General features: G+C 42.8%; 3 protein-coding genes across 3 annotated transcripts; 1 reads left to right on the top strand and 2 right to left on the bottom strand.

Annotated features, from left to right (window-relative positions):
• Positions 1-446: 446 nt before the first annotated feature.
• Positions 447-1,337, bottom strand: PCYB_147470 (vacuolar protein sorting 26; the record flags this gene model as incomplete). The annotated part of the gene is made up of 1 exon (XM_004225218.1): positions 447-1,337. A coding segment is annotated over one exon (891 nt), but the record flags the coding sequence as incomplete, so codon positions are not given.
• A 2,208-nt stretch (positions 1,338-3,545) lies between these two features.
• PCYB_147460 (hypothetical protein) lies at positions 3,546-6,039 on the bottom strand (the record flags this gene model as incomplete). The annotated part of the gene is made up of 6 exons (XM_004225217.1): positions 3,546-3,806; positions 4,091-4,259; positions 4,462-4,573; positions 4,844-4,991; positions 5,171-5,370; positions 5,508-6,039. 6 exons carry the CDS (start codon positions 6,037-6,039, stop codon positions 3,546-3,548), a joined length of 1,422 nt encoding a protein of 473 aa, XP_004225265.1.
• An 8,138-nt stretch (positions 6,040-14,177) lies between these two features.
• On the top strand, positions 14,178-19,523 carry PCYB_147450 (pfg377 homolog; the record flags this gene model as incomplete). Its single annotated transcript, XM_004225216.1, has 1 exon — positions 14,178-19,523. A coding segment is annotated over one exon (5,346 nt), but the record flags the coding sequence as incomplete, so codon positions are not given.
• Between the last annotated feature and the right edge of the window lie 438 nt (positions 19,524-19,961).

The following is a 19,961-nucleotide window of genomic DNA, read 5'->3' as shown; positions in this document are numbered from 1 at the left end:
AGCAAAAAAAAAAAAAAAAAAATAATAAATAAAATATCAAGTCGGCACAACATAGTGCAAAATTAAAACGAAGGGCTAAAGTGAAGGTAACGGGTGAAAGAGAAAGCTGAAAGCGAAATAGCGACCCCGGCACGTGCGCAACACACCCAGTAAGCGCAACCGGCGACTTGCTCATAGGGGGCCGCTCCAACCGCGTAACCCTGTGTTCGAATATACGGGGCATTTCTCAACACATCGGTGAATGGTATGAACGGAGACGCATCCCCCAACGCGAATAGGCGACGAGGACGCATACGCATAACTGGTCAGATATGTAGAGGTAAGCTTCCGCGCAGAATCCCATAGGGAAGACACTTCACAGGTATACACGTGCACAGTTTATTCACATCACCATGTTCAAGTCCACATGAGTGGATGTAGAATGACGCCTCTGTTTCCCAGCACGGTCACCCCAGTTTCTTCCGCCAGAGGAAAATTTCCTGCTTCTTAAAGTAACGCCGCTCGTCCTCATCCACAATTATCAAGTTGATGTAGTACTTAACGGAAAACTTATTCTGAATGTTTTTATAAGTGGGGGTTAAGTCGAATCCACTCAAGTACAGTCTCACAGGAATGCATTCCGACTTTATGGGAGATCCATCCATAATCTCAAACTTAGACAAAGTCACCGTTTCTGTGGTATAATTCTTACCAACCCCAGATGTCTCCATTTTTATAATATCTAACTCCATATGCTTTATTTTAATCCTAACAAGTAAAAAATATACCTTCCCTACCACAACATCCTTCAAATGGTATTTGGACTTATCATATTCGAATTCGATATGAAGGCAATCTTCAATTCCTACCTCCATTTTAATAGTGCTGTTAATCTCTGGAGGAATGCACAGATTTTGTACGATAAAATCTATCTCCTTTTGTATGTTACCTGAATATCCCTTTATTATGTTTAATCTGACAAAGTAACGTAATTCTACATTGGTTCCGAAATATGATTCATGTTGTTTGTCGACTGAGGAAAATTTCCATTTGAATTGTTTACTTTCTATTAGAAACCCTGGAGGCTCTAGATCCTTCGATATTGAGAAAAAGTCATACGAGTTTGACTTATCATTTAGGATATTTATCTGCCCAATTAATTCTAACTTAATCCCGTAATGCTCAAACTTTTTTCCTGGTTTTAAACTGATCGTGGCCACTCCGTTAATGTCTTCTCCATCCGAGAATATGGGACATTTGTCTCCTTTTTTGTCCTTTCGCAAAAAGGCAAACTTCCGGCTTCCTTCTGCGTCTATTTTCAGGTCTATTGAGCACACGCTCCCGAAGATGTTGGACAGCTGCGCAGAGGGGGGGAGGGGGAAATGTCGTATAGCGGGGTGGCTATGTGGCGATGACGCAGTATGCGTGAGAGCTTTTTAGGTTGACTGGTTTACTCCGCCTTCTTTACGCGACGCAGTTTACCCCGGCATGCTTACCATCGTGACACCCGCACGGCTCAAAATCAACCTGGCGCACGCGAATATCCCCTCGCACCAAGTCGAATCGATAATCCTACGCCCGTTCAGTGATGTCCCACTCTACTGCACCAGCAGGTGTTTCATATGGGAGCACATGAAAGCAGCGGGGTGCTTAAATGGGTATACACAAAAGGGTGCAGTTGCATATGCAGGAGGGCACTCCAGCGCTCATGCCCTGAGCACGCACAGGGGACGCCCACTTGGCTTGGTTGCCCTTTCCGCTGCTAAGGTAAGCGCGGTGTGCAACGCTATATGCATAACGCTACATGCATAACGCTACATTCATAACGCTACATGCACAACGCTGTATACACAACGCTATATGCGCAATATGCAGTCCGTTCTACGCCGCGCAGGTAGGCCTACTCACGCGCTCTGCGAAGCCAAGTGGTGCCCTGAGATGTATTCACATGCCCACGCATACATACACTCCAACTTCTGGACTTCTGGGCTTATGCGCCTCGCAAGCCCACCTCCCAGGGATACACTAAATAGGGAAAAAAAAAACAAAAAAAATGGGTCAAGTTTTCCTTCAAAAGGCAAAGGTAAATATCAAGCCGTATATCTCAACAGCGCTTGTGATGTACACATCCGTTAGTTCTTTTCCCCCTTCCCAATTTGCACGAAAAAAAAAAAAAATTAGAAAAATTGAAAACGCTCAAGAAGGTTAAAAAAAACAAAACTGGAGGGGAACAGAACGAAGGAGGTATGCGAAATGGTCCCTTTTAAACATACAGCAGTGAAAACTCCCCCGTTCCTTTGACGTCAAACTGTCAAAGTTAAAAGTGCGCTTTGCTATATGCTACTTTTGCATATGGATCTTTGGTGCTGCCAAAATGTGTTATCTGGGAGGAATGGAAGAATGGCCGAATGACGAAATGGTGAAATTGAATTTTTTTTTTTTTTTTTTTTTTTTTTCCACCTTGCCGTTCAGGTAAAATATAGGGGAAAAAAAAAAAAATAGGCTCCCCCATCCTCCAAAAAAAAAAAAAAAAATCAGATCGAGCTAAACAAATGGAGATGACAGTTTCCTTTTCTCCTCACAAAGGAACACTCTTTTAAGCACATTGGAAAATAAAAAAAATACGCTGGGGAAGCCTAATCGAAATGTGCTACTTCCTACGTGGCATATTCCCACACGTTTAAGCGCATTTCACGAGAAAGGGTGTTTAACGAAAATGGCGTGAATACGGACGCGCGGTTACGAAACCACCAAGCGCATGCAGAACGAATAAAACTTTCGAAGCTGTACAAGTGATGCTCACAGCGTGTATCGTACCAATGCACACTCAGGGTGGCTGGTTTCTCCCCGTTCTTGTTGCACACCCCACACATAATGGTTGTAGTTAAGTAGAGTGAAGCGAAAAATATTTTTTAAAAAAAATCAAAAAGAGCTTATTAAATTATGATTTTTTTACCGTCGTTTTGATATTAAAAAAAGGCGTCAAAGAATCATATATATGATACATGGCACATACCCCCACGTGTGCATATTACACAGGGGTGCTATGATGGAGTGGGACATTATCATACTGCCTCTACACAAATGAAAAGGCAAAAAAAAAAAAAAAAAAGAAATATGGTACAAAGGGAGTGGGTGTTGAATGCACCTAATGGCAACTAAACGGATAGGCAGCTAAACAGATAAACACATATAACTGCAGAAAAAAGGGAAGCACAAAACAAAAACAAACGAAGTTAAATACGCTTAAAAAATAAATACTATGTCTTAAAAAAAAAAGGGGGGGGCCACAAACAAATTTTCACGTCAAACGTTCAAGGAGTGATGTGCCTGGTTGGGATCAAAATTTTAATTTGACTGGGCAGCTAAGGGGGGCCCCCCCACATACGCATACATGCACGTACATAACATACTCGCTTACACATACTTACACATACTTACGCATACTAACGCATACTAACGCATATTTACGCATATTTACGCATATTTACGCATATTTACGCATATTTGCGCATACTTCGTCGCACTTCGCCATACTTGGGCGTCACGCCCGCCAAGGACCACTTTCACCGCTTCGTTTCGTAGGGGTTGGCATAGGCGTACTTCAACTTATTCAAGTCCTTCAAGTTACTCACGTAGACGTTCTTCTCACACAGGTAACAAAACGTCCTTTTCCCTTTCTTCTTCTTTATGTGGTTTGTGCTTACCCATTCCGTAGATCGACACAGGAGCAGTAGCGTTGTGAGGGACGATGACAAAAAGAGGATGTTCCTCCCCACGGAAATGAATTTGTTCTGCACCCGCGAGAAGAAGGTGAACATGACGAGCTGCAAGGAGGGGTGGGGATAAGCAGAAGACGTAGACATGGGTGTGACGATGGTGCAGACGTGAGTGTGACGACGATACAGACGTGGGCGTGACGATGATGCAGACTTCAGTGTGCCGATGAACGGGGCAGCTAACTGGGCTGACGAGCAGGTAAGGCTCAGCCCCATGGAGGGCCAATCCCGAACCAAATTAACTACTCCACGCCCGCCAATTCCGAAGCAATCGTAGTAACCCCCTCAAACAGACTGTTCATCACAGGAACGTATCGCACAAAATAACTTACTTGAAAAAAGGCCACGGAAAAAAGCATAAACTTAATGGCCGTTCTTATGATAGCTCCATGGCTGTCCAAATTGGTTCGACATATTTCATATATCAGGTTGTACTTGTCTATGTAGTAGCGTAGGAAGAAGTAGAGCGAACCGAGCGGGAGGATGAAAGGGACAGCCACACTGAAGGGGGAAAGGGGGGGAGAAATATAAAAATATAAGTAAAAAGTGTATGCGGATAAAATGAGGGGGAGGGGGAAATAAATTAACCACAAATGCAGAAACGCCCATCATGCAAATGACTACGAACACACTCAAACGAGGGGGAAGCCTAATCCATAGCCAGACAAAATAAAATTATCGCATGTACACACTCTCCATTTACCTAAAGGTCAATATCAGGGCCAAAATCGTCGTGTTGAATCCGTACCAGTAACCAAAATCAAAAGTCCATGCACTTGTTTCCTTCTTCGTCACCGTTTTGACGATGGATCGAACTGGAAAGGGGGAAGATGGGAAAAGGGGAAAAGGGGAAGGTGGAGGGAGGGGCGCACTTCACATGGAAGATGGACCCTTCCGATGGGCCACATTTCGAGCACGCACTTCGCGTGTGCACCACTGGGTGTTCGTGTGCACCACTGGGTGTGTATGTGCACCACTGGGTATTTGTGTGCACCACTGGGTGTTTGTGTGCACCCCTGGGTGTTCGTGTGCACCACTGGGTACTTGTGTGCACACCCCTGTCAGGAGTGCAAATCGGGCCTTACTTGAAAACTGCGGAATCTGCAGCAACTGGTTTGCACACGTCAGAAAGCAGCAGTGAAGCAAATATCTCATGGCGAAAAATCCACTGGAGTTGAACAGGTAGGCACCCAGGCGGGTGGACCACTGGCCTATTTCGTCGGAGTACATAACCTACGGGGGGGTTGAAGCGTGCGTGGGGGTTGAAGCGTACATGGGGGTAGAAGCGTGCATTGGGGTTGAAGCGTGCATTGGGGTGGATGCGTGCATTGGGGTGGATGCGTGCATTGGGGCAGAAGCGCGCCTTGGGGTTGAAGCGTATGCCGTGCGCGCCTCACTCGACGCGGCCGTACCTTTATCAGCGAACTGAGCGGAGACAAGGACAAGAGGGGAATAATAATCGTGTTCAAAATTAAAAAGATAAAGTTCCCCTGCAACACGTAAGTGTGTTCGCTGGACTTCCTTATGAATCCAATGGCGATCGAAACGCAGGCGATTAGGGCCGGCTGGATGATACTGTTAACGAAAATGACGATGAAGGGGGAGAGCCAAGCTGCGGGGGGAAGGGGGGGGCAACCATGTGTTGGGGGTGCGCGGATAAGCGGATACGCTGTTACTCGGCTACGCCGCTATTCGGCTACGCCGCTACTCGGCCACGCCGCTACTCCGATGCGCCGCTACGGGGCTTACTTATGAGAATGGCGCTGAGGTTGCTGGAGCTGGGGTCCTCCTCACGGTACTTCTTAATCTTGAGCTTCAGTATGTTGTCAATGGACGTGACGGTCAAAATGATAATCGTGTTGGCGAGCAACAGCAGGGCATTAAGGATAATAAAACGCGCACACACCTTGTAGCTGTGATTTTTTAAATTCTTCCATATTATGTCATAATTGGGAGGGGCATTAGATATAATCCATTTGTTTCTTTCCGTGAAGGGGATGTTATGAATGCAGTCATGGACGGACTTGGTATCGATAAATGATACGAAGCACACCCCTGTGGATTTTTTCGGAGTTTCATTTTTTATGGAGTAAAATTTAATCAGATGTTCTTTAAGTTTTTTTTTCCAATGACTTTTTTTATTTTTCTTTAAAAAGAAGAATAATTTATGAAATATATTTAATTTCGACTCTGATTTGTATCTATTTTTTTTTTTTTTGTAATTTAAGTCCATATTGTCATTTTCCTTCGTGGATAAATTCTCCAGATCGTAGAACAACATTTCGTTGTTGTTACTCATAAGATTTTCATCTTCAATGTCTAATTTGTATGTATAATTTTTGTTTGAATTTTTTTTTTCATTTTGCTGCTTTGCACATCGTCATCTTCGTCACTGGTATCTTTTAAGAAACTGGCTTGGCTTTCCACTCGACTTCCTTTCCTTCTTCTAGCTTCTTCCCTCTGTTCCTCCGCCTTCTCGTTTGTTTTTTCTTCTCCGCTAAATTCTGACCTCTTATTCCTTCTCTTGCATCCTTCTTTCGTCCGACTCACGGCTGTCACATTTTCCCCCATCGTTTGTCCATAGTACGCTTCTGCCTCCTCGTTGCACCTCGTTCCTTCTATATCGCTTCCCAGGTCGACCAAGCCACACGGTTTATTCTTCTTCTTTTTCTTCTGGTCATCCTGATTGGATCCCTCCACATGCATCCCCCCGCACTCATCCGCGTTGTTCCTAATTTGGCAGTTTGTTTGGTCCTCCGCGGGGGTTACCCCTTCGCGTGGCACTTCCCCACTGGGGTGATCTTCCCCCTCGATGAGGTCCTTCTCTGTTGTGGATACTCTCTCCGGCGTGTCAACCTTTCCCGCGTCCTGTGTGGGCGCGCCTCCCTCGTTTGTAAGCGGACTAGTAGGTGCTAATCCCCCCGTCTGGGTCTTCTCCGAGTTGGCATTCTCCCCATTCGGTTGCTCCTCCCCATCGAGTAATTGCAGAGGGGTGTCCAGCGAACTGTTCTTCCCCTTGGAGCCTGCTTTATGATCCGCTTTATGATCCGCTTTAGGGTCCGCTTTATGATCCGCTTTATGATCCGCTTTAGGATCCACCTTGGAGCCCCTCTTGTTGAAAAAGCCAAAGAGGTAGCCCTTGGACCGGTCCCGCTTGATATTCTTCTTCTCCTCATTCTCCTTAAGCATTTTCAAATTCTTCGTAGCATTAAAAATTTTCTTCTGCTCATGATACACATTAGAGTAATCCAAAATGAGGTAAGCAGATACCACTTTATTATTTGTCAAGTTGTAAAAATATTTGTAAATCTTGTAAGCATTTATTTCATTCTTATCAATTCTTGAAACCATAATGGTAAAATTTTGAGGTAAAAATTTCTTCGTCTTTTTTTTACTAGGTCGAATTTTCTTCCATAGTAAATAAATAAATGTATACGAAATGGCACTATAAATTATCGTAATGAAAAATAAAATCGTTAAAATATTTATGTCTGAAATACTACCAGCACTTATGTAGTGGAAGAAGGATGGGTTATTAATGTCATTTCTTGGAAGTGACAGGTAAAGTGGTAACACGAGGAAGGTTCCCAAAATGCAGAGAGAAAAAATAATATTTCTATTGGCCTTTAAAAAAAATAGATAATATTTTATTTCTGTATTAACAATTTTTTCATCTTTTATGTTTAAAAATGTTCTGAAGCGATTTCCTTTTCTTTTTTTTTCATTATTTTCTTCCTCCTTTACATTTGAGGATTCCTTATCTGCCTTTACTTCACTATGGGTTTGGTTGTTGAGTATATATATGTTATCACTTATTTTATTTTCATCTCTGCTTTTTCTTAAGTATAACCATATACACACACAGATCGCAAAGAAGACAATGTCAAACAGGAATGCTATGAGGAAGTCTTCTGTCTCGTTCTTCATCTTTTTGTATTTCCTTGGTTTTATGGGGATTACTTCCGACATTTCTTTCTCTCTTGGTTCGGTCTAGGGTTAGGGTGGGGGAGTGCCGCGGCCCGCAGCGGAGTCGACTCTTCTGCGACTACTTCAGCGTTGGAGCGGGTCACAACAGTGTTGCAACGAGTCTCAACAGCGTTGGAGCGGGTCACCCCCCTGCACAGATCAGTAACAGCGACGATACTGGGTACCCTCTTCCTGTGCTTGCTTCCTCTCCGGGGAAAAAAAACTGGAGTCAAGGTTAACAACTGAATTGGGGGCTCTCTCGCGTTACAAATCCTGCTAGCACATTTTTCTTCCTTTTCTGGAGTGCGTGCGGGGTGGGGACGGGCACATGTGCAGCTGCGCTAGGTGTTCCTCTGTACTTTACCCACCTTACAGGTCTTCTTATTTTTTATGAGAAGTAATTTATGGTGCCCTCCCTTGGCATTTTCTATCACGTGCTGCCTACGGTGGGCTTACGCCTCGCGGAACTCCGCTCTCTGCCCCCCCCCCACTTGATACCCTGCTGCGCGTCACTTTGGGGAGTCCTGCGATTGTTGCGCCACCCCCGGAGGATAACTTTTCCTTGGCCGTCCTCTTCCGCTACTACCTCTGCCGCTACTCCCTCTGCCGCTACTCCCTCTGCCGCTACTCCCTCTGCCGCTACTCCCTCTGCCGCTACTCCCTCTGCCGCTACTACCTCTGCCGCCACTACCTCTGCCGCCACTACCTCTGTTGCTTCTAATCGCCCACCTGTTCTCCCCACTCCGGCGGTATGTCAGTGCGTTCCTCTTCCAGTATTCCCCTCAGCCGCCACTTTCATCCTTCTGGTTGCCCCCTCTCTTCACCTCCTGCCCTTTTCCGAGTCGTGGGCAGCCCTTTCCCCTTTCCGCTCACGTACGTGTATGCAGCACTTGCGCTGTGTGCCCTTGGCAGCCTAACCAAGAGGCGAAACACAAAAACAAAGGGGCGCTCAAAAAGTGAAACGATGTTAACGATAAAATGCTACGCAAAGAACAAACAAATTGGCAATTCACATCAAATGGTTCTCTATCTTAATCATTTCCTTCCATACGTTTTTTCACCTTTATGTCCTCGCGTTTCAGCTTTCTGTTTTATGTTTATTTTATTTTCATTCATTTCGCTTTTTTTTTTTTTTTTTTTTCCACAATATTGCTTCACCGTGTATTAGTAAACCGTTCAATTTTTTTTTTTTTTTTTTTTTTTTTTTTTTTTCCCCTTCGCTAAATTATTTTTCCCGTTTGTGGTCGCAACTGAATAGGCGGCGAACTGGGCGAGTTGGCATGCGGTGCGAACGGAAACTGGGATGGGGGGCGATTGACTCTTTACGCGTTCGCCCCATGTTTAGGCCACTCCTGCAGCACACTTGCGCCAATAATACGTCATATACAATACCACATTTGATGTACCCCTTTTAATGGGGCATTTTTTTTTTTTTTTTCCACCAACACGGATTAATTTGCAAGATTGCTTCTCCTTCCCCTTAGTGATGGGGGGGAAAAAAAAAAGTCGCCGCAATTCGAGGGCATAAAGCGAAAAAAGAACATCTCAAATGAGAAGGACGAAATGCACGTTGCATACGCGATGAATACATAGCGAGGGCAAGACTACCGCCCGTTTGGTGTAGGAATTTTTGTTTGCAGAGCGTGAGTTGTCTCGCTAACTTTGCTCCACCGCTGACACAGCCCATTCGATTGCCCCTCCTCCTACCCCTTGTGTGTATCTGTGTGTGTGTGTGCCCATATCTACGTAACTACGTACCTACATGCAACATGAAGGGCATTTTTAAAGAGCTGGTCGCAACGGAGGATGGGGGGCCAACGAGAAGACGAAAATGCGTTTTCCGCCGTTTCCAATTTTGCTGCCCAAAAGAAATCAGCCAACCTCATGTTGCATCGGTGAAAACGCATATGAGATCTGCTATGGAACGGTGGATCTCCCCGGCGGAGTATGAAGTGTGGGAAGAAGTAGAACATTTCACTGCACATGACACGCCCAGTTAGTAACATATATGCCAAAAAAAAAAAGTTAAGCAGACGAGGACCGCACCCCCTCGCAAAGGTTGCTTGCACACGCATTCCTCTGTTAAAAAGCAAATTTATTAGTCGTGGAAAAAAATTAACGCCATGTGGAGGATCGGGAAAAATACTCACTCCAGCTTTCCCATTTGTATTGACACTTTTTACAATCCATTTTCATATGTGTACATACAAAGTGGGTTTATTTTATTTATAATGTCAAAATGTAGGTAGACCTGCATGGGGAAAACCCACATCCGATCATGCATAGGAATACATACTTCCTTTTTCTCTCATCGAAAGGGGGAATAACCCTCTAGTGGTGGAGTAAAGTCGAGTGGAGGGAAGTCACCACGTCACTTCCCCTGAAAAGTGTTGGGAAGAACCACATGTCACCCCCACATTTGAAGGAGTTAAACGATTATTAAAAAAAAGAAAATTCATATGGGGAGATAAAAAAAAATGTGACGTGCTCGTAATTTGCCAACAGGGGAAGATTCACAGGAAAACGGAAAGATCCAGTGACCACTACTATCATGGTGCTGGTCCATCCGATTAGCTCACCACCAGAAGGGAAGAGGCACATACGCATTTAAAAAAAAAAATACACAGCTGAATGTTTAGAGCACCTTCGTGGGAACAGATCTGTGTGTGAAGAAAAAAGCTTATAAAAAGTTCAGCTAGCCATTTGATCTTTTTTTTTTTTTTATGGCTGTATAGACCGTCGTTACACTTGAAATTTGAGTAAACCTTCCAAAACGGCTCATTTTTTTTCCCTTTTTTTACTCCGCTTGATTTGGTATAGTTCTGTTTGCGGTCAGGACATCCTTCCACGATGTGTATGCTTTCCTCGTTTGCCGTGTATCAGGTGTACGTGCTCACATGTAATCATGTTCAATGATGTTTTTTTTTTGTTTTTTTGAACCAAATGAAGTGCGGACAGTTTTTATTTCCAAATTTTAGTATCGTCAAATGCAGTCGTAAAAAATAAAAAAAAAATAAAAAAAATGACAACGATGAATGACAACAAGGAATGGAAAAAAGAAACGACAGCAGGAAACGAACGTACGAAGTGAACATAGAAAGTAACGAAAAAATAAGGTAAAAAAAGACTACAAAAAAAAAAGGTAAAAAAAAAAAAAAACTACAAAATAAAGGTAAAAAAAAAACTACATACCAAAGCGACGAAATAAAGAAACATCCCCTCTAACAGACCGACAAGTCCCAACACAGTGGTGAGGGAAAGATACCTGGCTGTATCTCCACGCCGTTGGCGGGAACTTCCCCCAAACGCGCGCACCCACAACTGTATACACATGTGTCTAAATCGTATGAAGAGAAGTGCAGCGGCTCTGCTGATCGGCCTCTCAAGCGGCTCTTCTTGTAGACCCGTCCAGCCGCTCATCCCTCTCTGCCTAAAAATGAGATAAAAAAAAAATGCTTCCATTTTTTTTGCACCCCTCTGCGTATGAACCCAAGACGTGCATAACAACACATTTTGCAAATTTTTGAGTACCCCCATTTGGAATTTTTTCTTTTTCTTCCTTTTTCTCGTAATTCTTTGCAACGACCCCCATATATCACCTATTGCATTTGCAAGGGGGAAGACACACTCACCCAAACTCATGCATGCTTTGCATGAAGAGGTGTATACTTATCTGAACCCACTTCTTACCCACATGCATGATTGCATAAATTTTGTATTAAAGCTTCATCACCGCGACACCTACCAAAAGGAGGAGCACCCATGAGGGGGCTCGCCTTCGGTCGCGCAAGCCACAGCACGTGAGAGCAGTCCCGCAGTGAGCGCCACGTTTGAGGTCATCCGTACAAGCGTGCGCACTTGCGTTTTTGCTGTGCCTTCGCTACGTCTTTGCTGCTTCATTGCTGCTTCTTTGCTACGTCTTTGCTGCTTCTTTGCTACGTCTTTACTACGTCTTTGCTGCGCCCCCGTGAGACGCACAGCGGGCGCGACCCGGGAGAAAGAAGCGAAACGAGAACGACCGAACCACTGACAAGAGGGCACCATGAGGATCTCGCTATGTGCAGCTCTCCTGAGCCTGCTATGCGGGCTAGCGAAATGCCGGAAAGACTTAAACTTCGATCAGATAATCAAGTACCTAAAGGAAACAAAAATTATCCCAGAAAACATTCCAGACACCTTGGAAGAAGCCATCCAAATAGTGCCCCCCTATCTTATATATAAGTACAAAGGGAAGGTGTACTACCTGCACAACAATGTAGACATTACCCCCGTAGATGAGAGAAAAACTGATCCCGTTTTTCCTATGCAAGAGAACGAGTTAGAAGCCATGAACCCACTGGAGTGTCACCCGGTAGTACCAGGAGGCGAAAGCGCAGGATCTGCTCTACCATCACAAAGTACCTCTTCAGGGGTGGCAACCGACACGATACAGATGGTTATGGATGAAGACACAGGAATTATGGTGCCAACAAATATTAATCAGATCATCGAAAAGGAGAAAAACACCACAGAAGAATTCAAAATTCCGAAAGACGTAGAGTGGAGCAGCGAAGAAAAGGAAAAAAATACAAATGTGTTCTTATTTGGAAAGGAAAAGAGCACAGTGTACAAGGTGACAGAAATTATTCAGTATAAAGAAAATAAAGATATGTGTAAAAACATCCAAATCGGTTACGAAAAATTCTACAGTAAATCTCCATCGTATGGTGACGAATTGGGACAAACAGCTGATGAGAAAAATCCGAAAATTGTCCACAACGTAGACATGAAAGATTACTCCTCCTTCTTGACTGCCTTACACATACTTTTTAGGAAGGATGATGATATAGGAGCCAAAAAAATTTACAAAATAAATAACGTCCCCAAGACGGATCTGCTGCTATTCATTAAGCAGGCTTACAAAAATATTCACGACACATTGAAGAATTATATTCTTGTGTCTGGGTTCAGCTTCTACGATTATAGTTACGATGTGGGTTCTTTTTCTTTAGATGTATTCATGAACGACTTTTTTTTCCTGTCGAATAATAACAACAAAGACAGGGGTACTTTTAAAAATGTCACCTCCAGTATCAAGTACGCATCTACTGCCAAGGACAAATTAAGTGTCTACAAAATAGAGAAAGCTATTAAGGATTTTCTGGCTGCATCGAATCTACGGGTTTTAGACCTCAAACTAATTCACCGCCTTTTTTCCAGAAATTTCATCCTCAACTGCACTGAAAATGACCTAATAGATTTCGTGACCAACCTTGTAAATATCACAGGGGTTGACATCTCCCCACGGATCGGAGCTACGATCTTTGCCTACCTTCTCCAAAAGGTGAATATATTCCTAATGCCCAGTTATCCCACCAAAACGAGAAATAGCTACCTGCTGTTTTTGGAGAACAACGATCTGCTATTCATCGTGGAGTCTATCTACCGAGACATCTTCAAAAACTTCTACCGTATTAGCAGCTCGCACGGGGACCTCCCGAACGCTCAAAATCTCGACGAAGTGCTAGCCATTACCCCATGGGTTCAGAAAATATATCCCAATTTGGGAAGTACCTACGATTTCTTAACCATGAAATATGGAGTCGCCCTGTTTTACAACACTTACCACATGGTGGTGAATTTTTTCCAAGGAGACACCAAGATGAAGCAAATTCTACTGCAGCATAAGGACTCCAACAAGGTGGATACGCTGGACAAATTTCTCAACGAAGTGGTGGCGCTCTTCCGCATCGGTTCAGGCAGCTCTGTGTGGCCCACGTCTCTTTTATCCATGGCCCAAGTGGAGGAGAAGCCCCGCGGGCGCGTCCTCAGTGAAGACAAGGTAATCGGCACGGGAGGAGAAAACGAGGATAGCGGCTACGATAGCGACTACGACAGCGACGACAACGATGACGTACCGGATGACGAGGACGATGAAGAGTCGAAGGAAGCAAAGGACGAGCAGGAGGAAGCCGCCGCAGATGAAAACCACGCAGATGTATACGCACGGGAAAAAAATAAATACAATGAACTCAGACAGATAGTCGAAACGGAACTTATAAAAGAAAGAAAGGAATATGCACAAAAGAAAAAGGAAGAAGAGGAAAGGATAAAAAAAAAGAAGAAGATGATATCGAAGATACGGATAAGAAACATGAATTGGAGACTCAGAAATTGGAAGAAGAAGAAGATAGAACAGAACCAGATGATGATGCTCAATTTGAAAGGGATTATCAAAAAGGCCGTGATGAAGAGAAGGAATATGAAAGACAGAGTTTAGAAGAAGATATACGAAATGGTGTGGTGAGAGAACCACCACCAAAGAATGATACCCCAGAATCATTTTACTACGGAGTTTCTCTTAACTACTTACATGACCAAATGAGAGATGTCTATGCAAAAGGGGTAGATTCTGGGTTTGAAGTAGTGGCAGAAGCTCAAGGAAAATTGAAACAGGTGATCAGAATTTTGCAGAGAAAAAGCGTCCCTGATTATGCCAAGCTGAAAAATCAAGTAGTAAAAGAAGACGAGAAGCTGTTCGGAGAATTAAGCACCAAAGTGAAGAATGAAGAAAGTAAAAAAAAAAACATACTCGAGTATAAGTCAGACTTAGATACACATCTAGACAAAATGATGGCAAAAAATGAAGATGGACAGTATATCATCACCGCAGGACTTATTATGCAAAATTTCAAGAAGTACCAAAAGGACCTCATGGAAGAATGTGGGAAAAGATTCTATGGGAAATTTAGAATCTCTCTTGGGACGAAAAAAAAAATCATATTGAAAAAATTTAGAGAAGCCCTCAAGTACTCTATCAGAGTGATGCAGGATCTAGCACCTAGTTATGATGAGAAAGAATACACAAAGACCTTCACCGATATTTATATGAAGAAAAAGGAGACTTACAAAGCAGAGTACTCCAAAACTAGGAGGATAATTTCTAAAAAAATGGACATAGCTTTTAGGAAGTATGTCAAAGAACACTACGAGGAAAAAGACGTCGTAATTAGGAAGGAACTTCAAATCATTCGCCAACTAGTTCTCACCAAAATTGACCAAATTTACACAGAGCTTTACAACAACCTGCATGTGGAAGTCCAAATCGACTTGGAGTCCATAAAAAATGAAAAACTAAAAATGAAGAAAAAGGTTTTCCAAATTGTCAGGCAAAATATTAACTACCCAAATGATTTGAAACTCCTCGAGGGAAACTTGGACCATTACAAGGCTGACGAAACCCCTGAGGGGAAGAACCAAAAAGAGGTACTTAACGCTGAAATTGCTAAGCTAAAACAGAGAATAGAAAAAAATAAAAGTGATGTGGCTAAACTTAGAACCCATTTTGAATCCATTTTAGAGAGGTACGAACAGGCCCTAATAAAAATGGACGCTATAGACGATTTAGAAAAACGATTCAGGCTCTTCCGCTTCGAAGTCGCCAAAGAGTACAAAGATTGCAGACACCACATCGATGCACTGGTCTCCCTTTTGGACCAAGACGCAGGGGAGTACATACGAATTGAGAGTCTCACCAAAGAACTGCTGAACGATGTAGACCAAATCAATTACGACATCAATGAAACGAGGATTCTCCTGCATGCACTCAAAACTAAAAAGAAGCACATCGAATTGGACATACAAATAGGGGAAAAACTGTACAAAATGGAGCAAAATTCGGATATTAACTCCAAAAATGACGAGAAGAGAGGAAAACTAAAGGAGATAGTCACCAAAATAGAGGATGAAGAACACAAGTTGGAAAAACTCTACATCAGGAGGGACGTCTTCATGAAGGATCTAAACTTCATCATCAGCGATAGTGAAAAGGATCCCCCAGAAACGGTCAAATTTCTACTCCCAGAACTTGTAAAAAAAAAAGATAAAAAAAATTTAGAACACTTTATGATCGAAATTATGATCGAGACGGATATAGAAAATAATGCACTCACCAAACTTGTTGATACTTTTAAAAAAGACCTCCTTTTCTACAAGTACCACATTATCAACACGCAAGATTATTTGAAGTTACCCACTGATGAGAAAAACATCGATGAAAAATTTACAGCCCATTTGGATAGAAACGCAAAGATGTTCGCAGACAAATTGGAAAGCTTTCGAGGAGAGTTAATAACATACAAACAGTTAGTGAAAAAACAAGGGGGGGATAAGCAGCCAGATGCTATGACCTACCTTAAGAGGAATATAGCTCATTTGAAGAATATGATTCATGCTCTACGAAACGGAGGACATATAGAAGACATAAGTTACATTTTGATAAACCCAGATTTTTTCAAAACTGGGGGAATTAAAAACGAAGACAGAGAAAGCGAACTAGCACACACGGCGCTGCTAAAAAGATATTCCGCTTTGAACTCCCTAGGGAAGGTCCTCACCGACTCACAGAATAAAGCACTCCACTTTGGCATACATTACAAATACACATCAGATAAGGTCCTATGGTATCTAGCTATCTTAAAAAAGTACATCGAAAGAACCGAGATGGTATATAATAACTCGTACGATCCGGGGAAGAAATCCAGACTTAAGTTAGCAGAGTTCATAAAAAATAGAGCCGATGCCGCTTTGGAAGAACCAGTGCTTCTCCAGTACGGAGGAGACATATGGGGAGGCTCATGGGGATTCGCATGGGGGGAAGCCGGAGACAAGCAGAAGTACCTACGTGTCATGAAGAAAGAGCAGACCTATCCATACAAGTTGAAAGAAATAAAGGATCTCTACGTTGTGGATAAAATTGTGAAGGACAAACTGGTGAAAACAGGGAAGCTAGACTCGCTGAAGGATTACATGCACGTGAAGGTATACAATATCGTGGAGGTAAAGGACCCACCCATGACTCTCTTCGATAAGGAGGAGCTGAATCAGTTGAAGCTGTTGACCCCAGATGGGCACATCACGCAGGGCAGTGTGCAGAATTATCTGACCCACTTGGGGTTCATTTCAAAAGGGGGAGCACCCAGTGCAGAAGAGCACAGTGGGGGAGCACCCAGCGGGGGAGCTGACCTACTGCCCGCCATCCTCCAAACGGCGGCCGACTACCTAAAAAAAAGCAACATCAGTTACGACGCCATTTTGGAAGTGCTGAAATATCTGCAGGCTACTCCCGACGCGATCAACGTGCGGGACATCATAACCCTGAGCGAAATAATTCTGGACAATTCGAACGTCTTCTTCGTGAAGCAGGACACGATGAGCATCTACATTTTAACCTTTTTGGAGCTCCTCGGGGTCCAGGTCAAGATGGATGATATACAGAAAAGGGACCGAAAGTCCAGAGTGATGACTTACCTGAGCATTTTAAAAAGTTACTACAAGAAGGTGGAAATTAGGGACGAAATGAAGAAACACGTGTTGCGATTTTTGAAGCCGAATGATGCTTTCCCAACTTTGTCCTACAATCCAAAGTTGCATGAGTTCCTCCTAGGAGTTCAGCAAAGTCTGGATGGAAATTCTACCCTTTACGAAGCATTTAAAAAGGAAAATGCCGAATTTGTAACAGAGCTTTTAAGTGGAGTAAAGAAGGGACTTGACGAATTTGTGGATTATATCTTCGCCAAGGTAGCTACAATGAGTTCGGAAAATTTCATGTCCAAATACTATCACGTGCATGAGTACAAACACGAGGAAATGACTAAGTTAGATATCTGGTCATATGATTACAGAACCATTAATCTGGACGAAATGATAACATTATTTTTTTATTTTGTAAATCCAGACCTTCGAAATCTGCTGAATGAGTATGCCATAAAAGCAAATCTGTCATGTCTGGATAAATTTCCCACCTTTGATTTTAAGGACATTTTTTCTGTCACAAATGACACTCAGTTGAATGAGCTGTTCCTTGAGAAAATTGGAAATTTTGGATATGGACGTGTCCAATCGTTAGTATACATATGGAGGTATTTATTACATCCCGATAATAAGGAGTTCTTTACCTACGAGAAGGTCAGTTCTACTGTCGAAAGGTATTTTTCGAACACTGTATTTGATGATAACACTCGGGCGATGCTCTCCAAATTGGTGTACTCCTTCCTCGGCAGAATATCCTACCACACGGTGTCTTACTTTGATATAGAGATGGAGCCTCTCATCCAAAATAGCGATATGGAGTTGATTACCCTTTTCCATAATATCCTAAATAAGTTAAATTTTATTTTATATTGTACCAACACGAAACCTTATCTAGAACGATATGCCCCGGCGAATTTGCTCTCGTATAGCAGACCTTTCAAATTAGACGCACTGAAGATATTTCACCAGTTTGTGAATTCCCTGCCACATTATTTACGCTCTCACATTGTTAACTTTTTCGAGACGGACTTCTCCGAAATAACGGAAAATTTGATTGTAGATTTATTCCACCATTTTGAGTCCTTCCTGGATAACAACAGTAGCTCCTTCGAATCGGAAGAAGAAAATAAAATCGAGTCTTTCTTCAAATTGAATTATTTCTTCACCAAAAATAAAAACGTCGAGGATGGAAACTACAAATCCATGCTTCTGGAAAACCCGAATTTTAAGGAGGCAAAAATTATCTTCAACAGGAGAGTCAAATACGATCATGTTAATAAAAAAACCAACTACCAAGAAAGCCTTAAATTAAAAGACCTCATAGATGAGAAGTCATTTAAAATGCTACTCCAGAATTTGATCAAAGAACAAATCACCTTTGATGAATTGGATGAAAAATTTAAAAGCTTTATGAGTAAAAAAAAATTGGTCTTCCCAAAATTTGATATCCTAAAAACGAAAATTGTGCAAACAGCAGATGATCTGTATTATTTGAAGATTTACAAATACCTTTATGACACATTTCAGAAGATCCATGTGACGCAGCCCATCCATGATTTGTATTTTCTCTTTTTGAAAACCCTTCTCGATTATTCTGTTGCCCCGTTTGAATTTACGGATGACCATGTGCAGAAGCAATTGAACATACAGCTTGCACGTAAGTACCGCAAGTACATAGACTTCCTATCTCAGTTGTTCTCTTGCCTATTCAACTTCTACTACTACGACGATACGATTCATTGCCAAAATTTTGGGAACTACATCAGTGAGGAGGAATTCTCCCCTGAGCAGAAAATGCTGAACATTTTTCAAACCCCGTTTGTGGAACTTCCACAGACGGTACAGAATAACCAAATAAATTTCGACTATCACATAAATGAGGAGGATCTATTCCTTGACTTTATTAAAGAATTCATTCCAGAAAATCAAAAAATGGATCAGAAGCAGATACAAGTAGAATCATTCAAAATCAGATACTTCATCACAGAAATCTCCAAATTTGTCATGCGCACAGTTATGTCGAAGATGCCATCCTCATACCTTTTCAAAATGGGTCACAAAGACTTTTACATAAATGTGGACGACATAGTTAACAATTTACAGCCATTCTTTGAACAGGTTCGCAAAGTCAAAGCACCATCAGATCAGGTTAATTCGTCCTACCATGTCATCAGTGGAACTATAGCAAACTTCATGGATACGAACAATGAAGACGCTGCTTCTTTCCGATTCCAAAATATTAAGTTTTATCTTAACAACCACGTCACGCAACTCTTCCTCCAGAATAACATGTCCTTTAAGTACTTCATCGAGTTTATCAAAAATATTGACAGGTTTAAGACCTACTTCCCGACCCTCTCCGAGTTGTACGTGTTCGTGGACAAACACGTAAACATCATCAACGCGATTACACACCCCAACTTCACCGAGCGCGCCACTACGCAGCACGTCATACAGATTTTCGTCGACACGCTTAAGAACTTCGGCGTCGACCTATACGCGGTGTAGCGGGGGGAGCGGCATAGCTAGTAAAGCGGCATGGCGGGGGAAGCGGCACAGTGGGGGGAGCGGCATAGCGAGTAAAGCGGCACAGTGGCAGTTTGCAACTTTCCTGAGACATGCTCGCACCTCTTTTGTACCATTTTTTACGCGCCATCCCCGCTTCACGAGAACGGCACCCCGTTTCGCCACTCCTTTTCGTCGCCCCTTTTCGTCGCCCCTTTTCGCCGCCTCTTCCAACGCCCCTTTTCGCCGCCTCTTCCAACGCCCCTTTCCACCTGCCCCTGAGAACGCAACTTTTTCTGCCTCCCCACGGATGCACCAAAGAAAAGGGGCAGCATCAAAAAACAAAAAAACAAAATAGCAAAATAGCAAAATAGCAAAATAGCAAAATAGCAAAATAGCAAAATAGCAAAATAGCAAAATAGCAAAATAACAAAATAACAA

The sequence above is a fragment of the Plasmodium cynomolgi genome, chromosome 14 (genome assembly GCF_000321355.1).
Source record: "Plasmodium cynomolgi strain B DNA, chromosome 14, whole genome shotgun sequence".
NCBI classification, from domain to species: domain Eukaryota; phylum Apicomplexa; class Aconoidasida; order Haemosporida; family Plasmodiidae; genus Plasmodium; species Plasmodium cynomolgi.
Note: the sequence above shows the minus strand (reverse complement) of the source record. Positions and strands in the feature narration are given on the sequence as shown.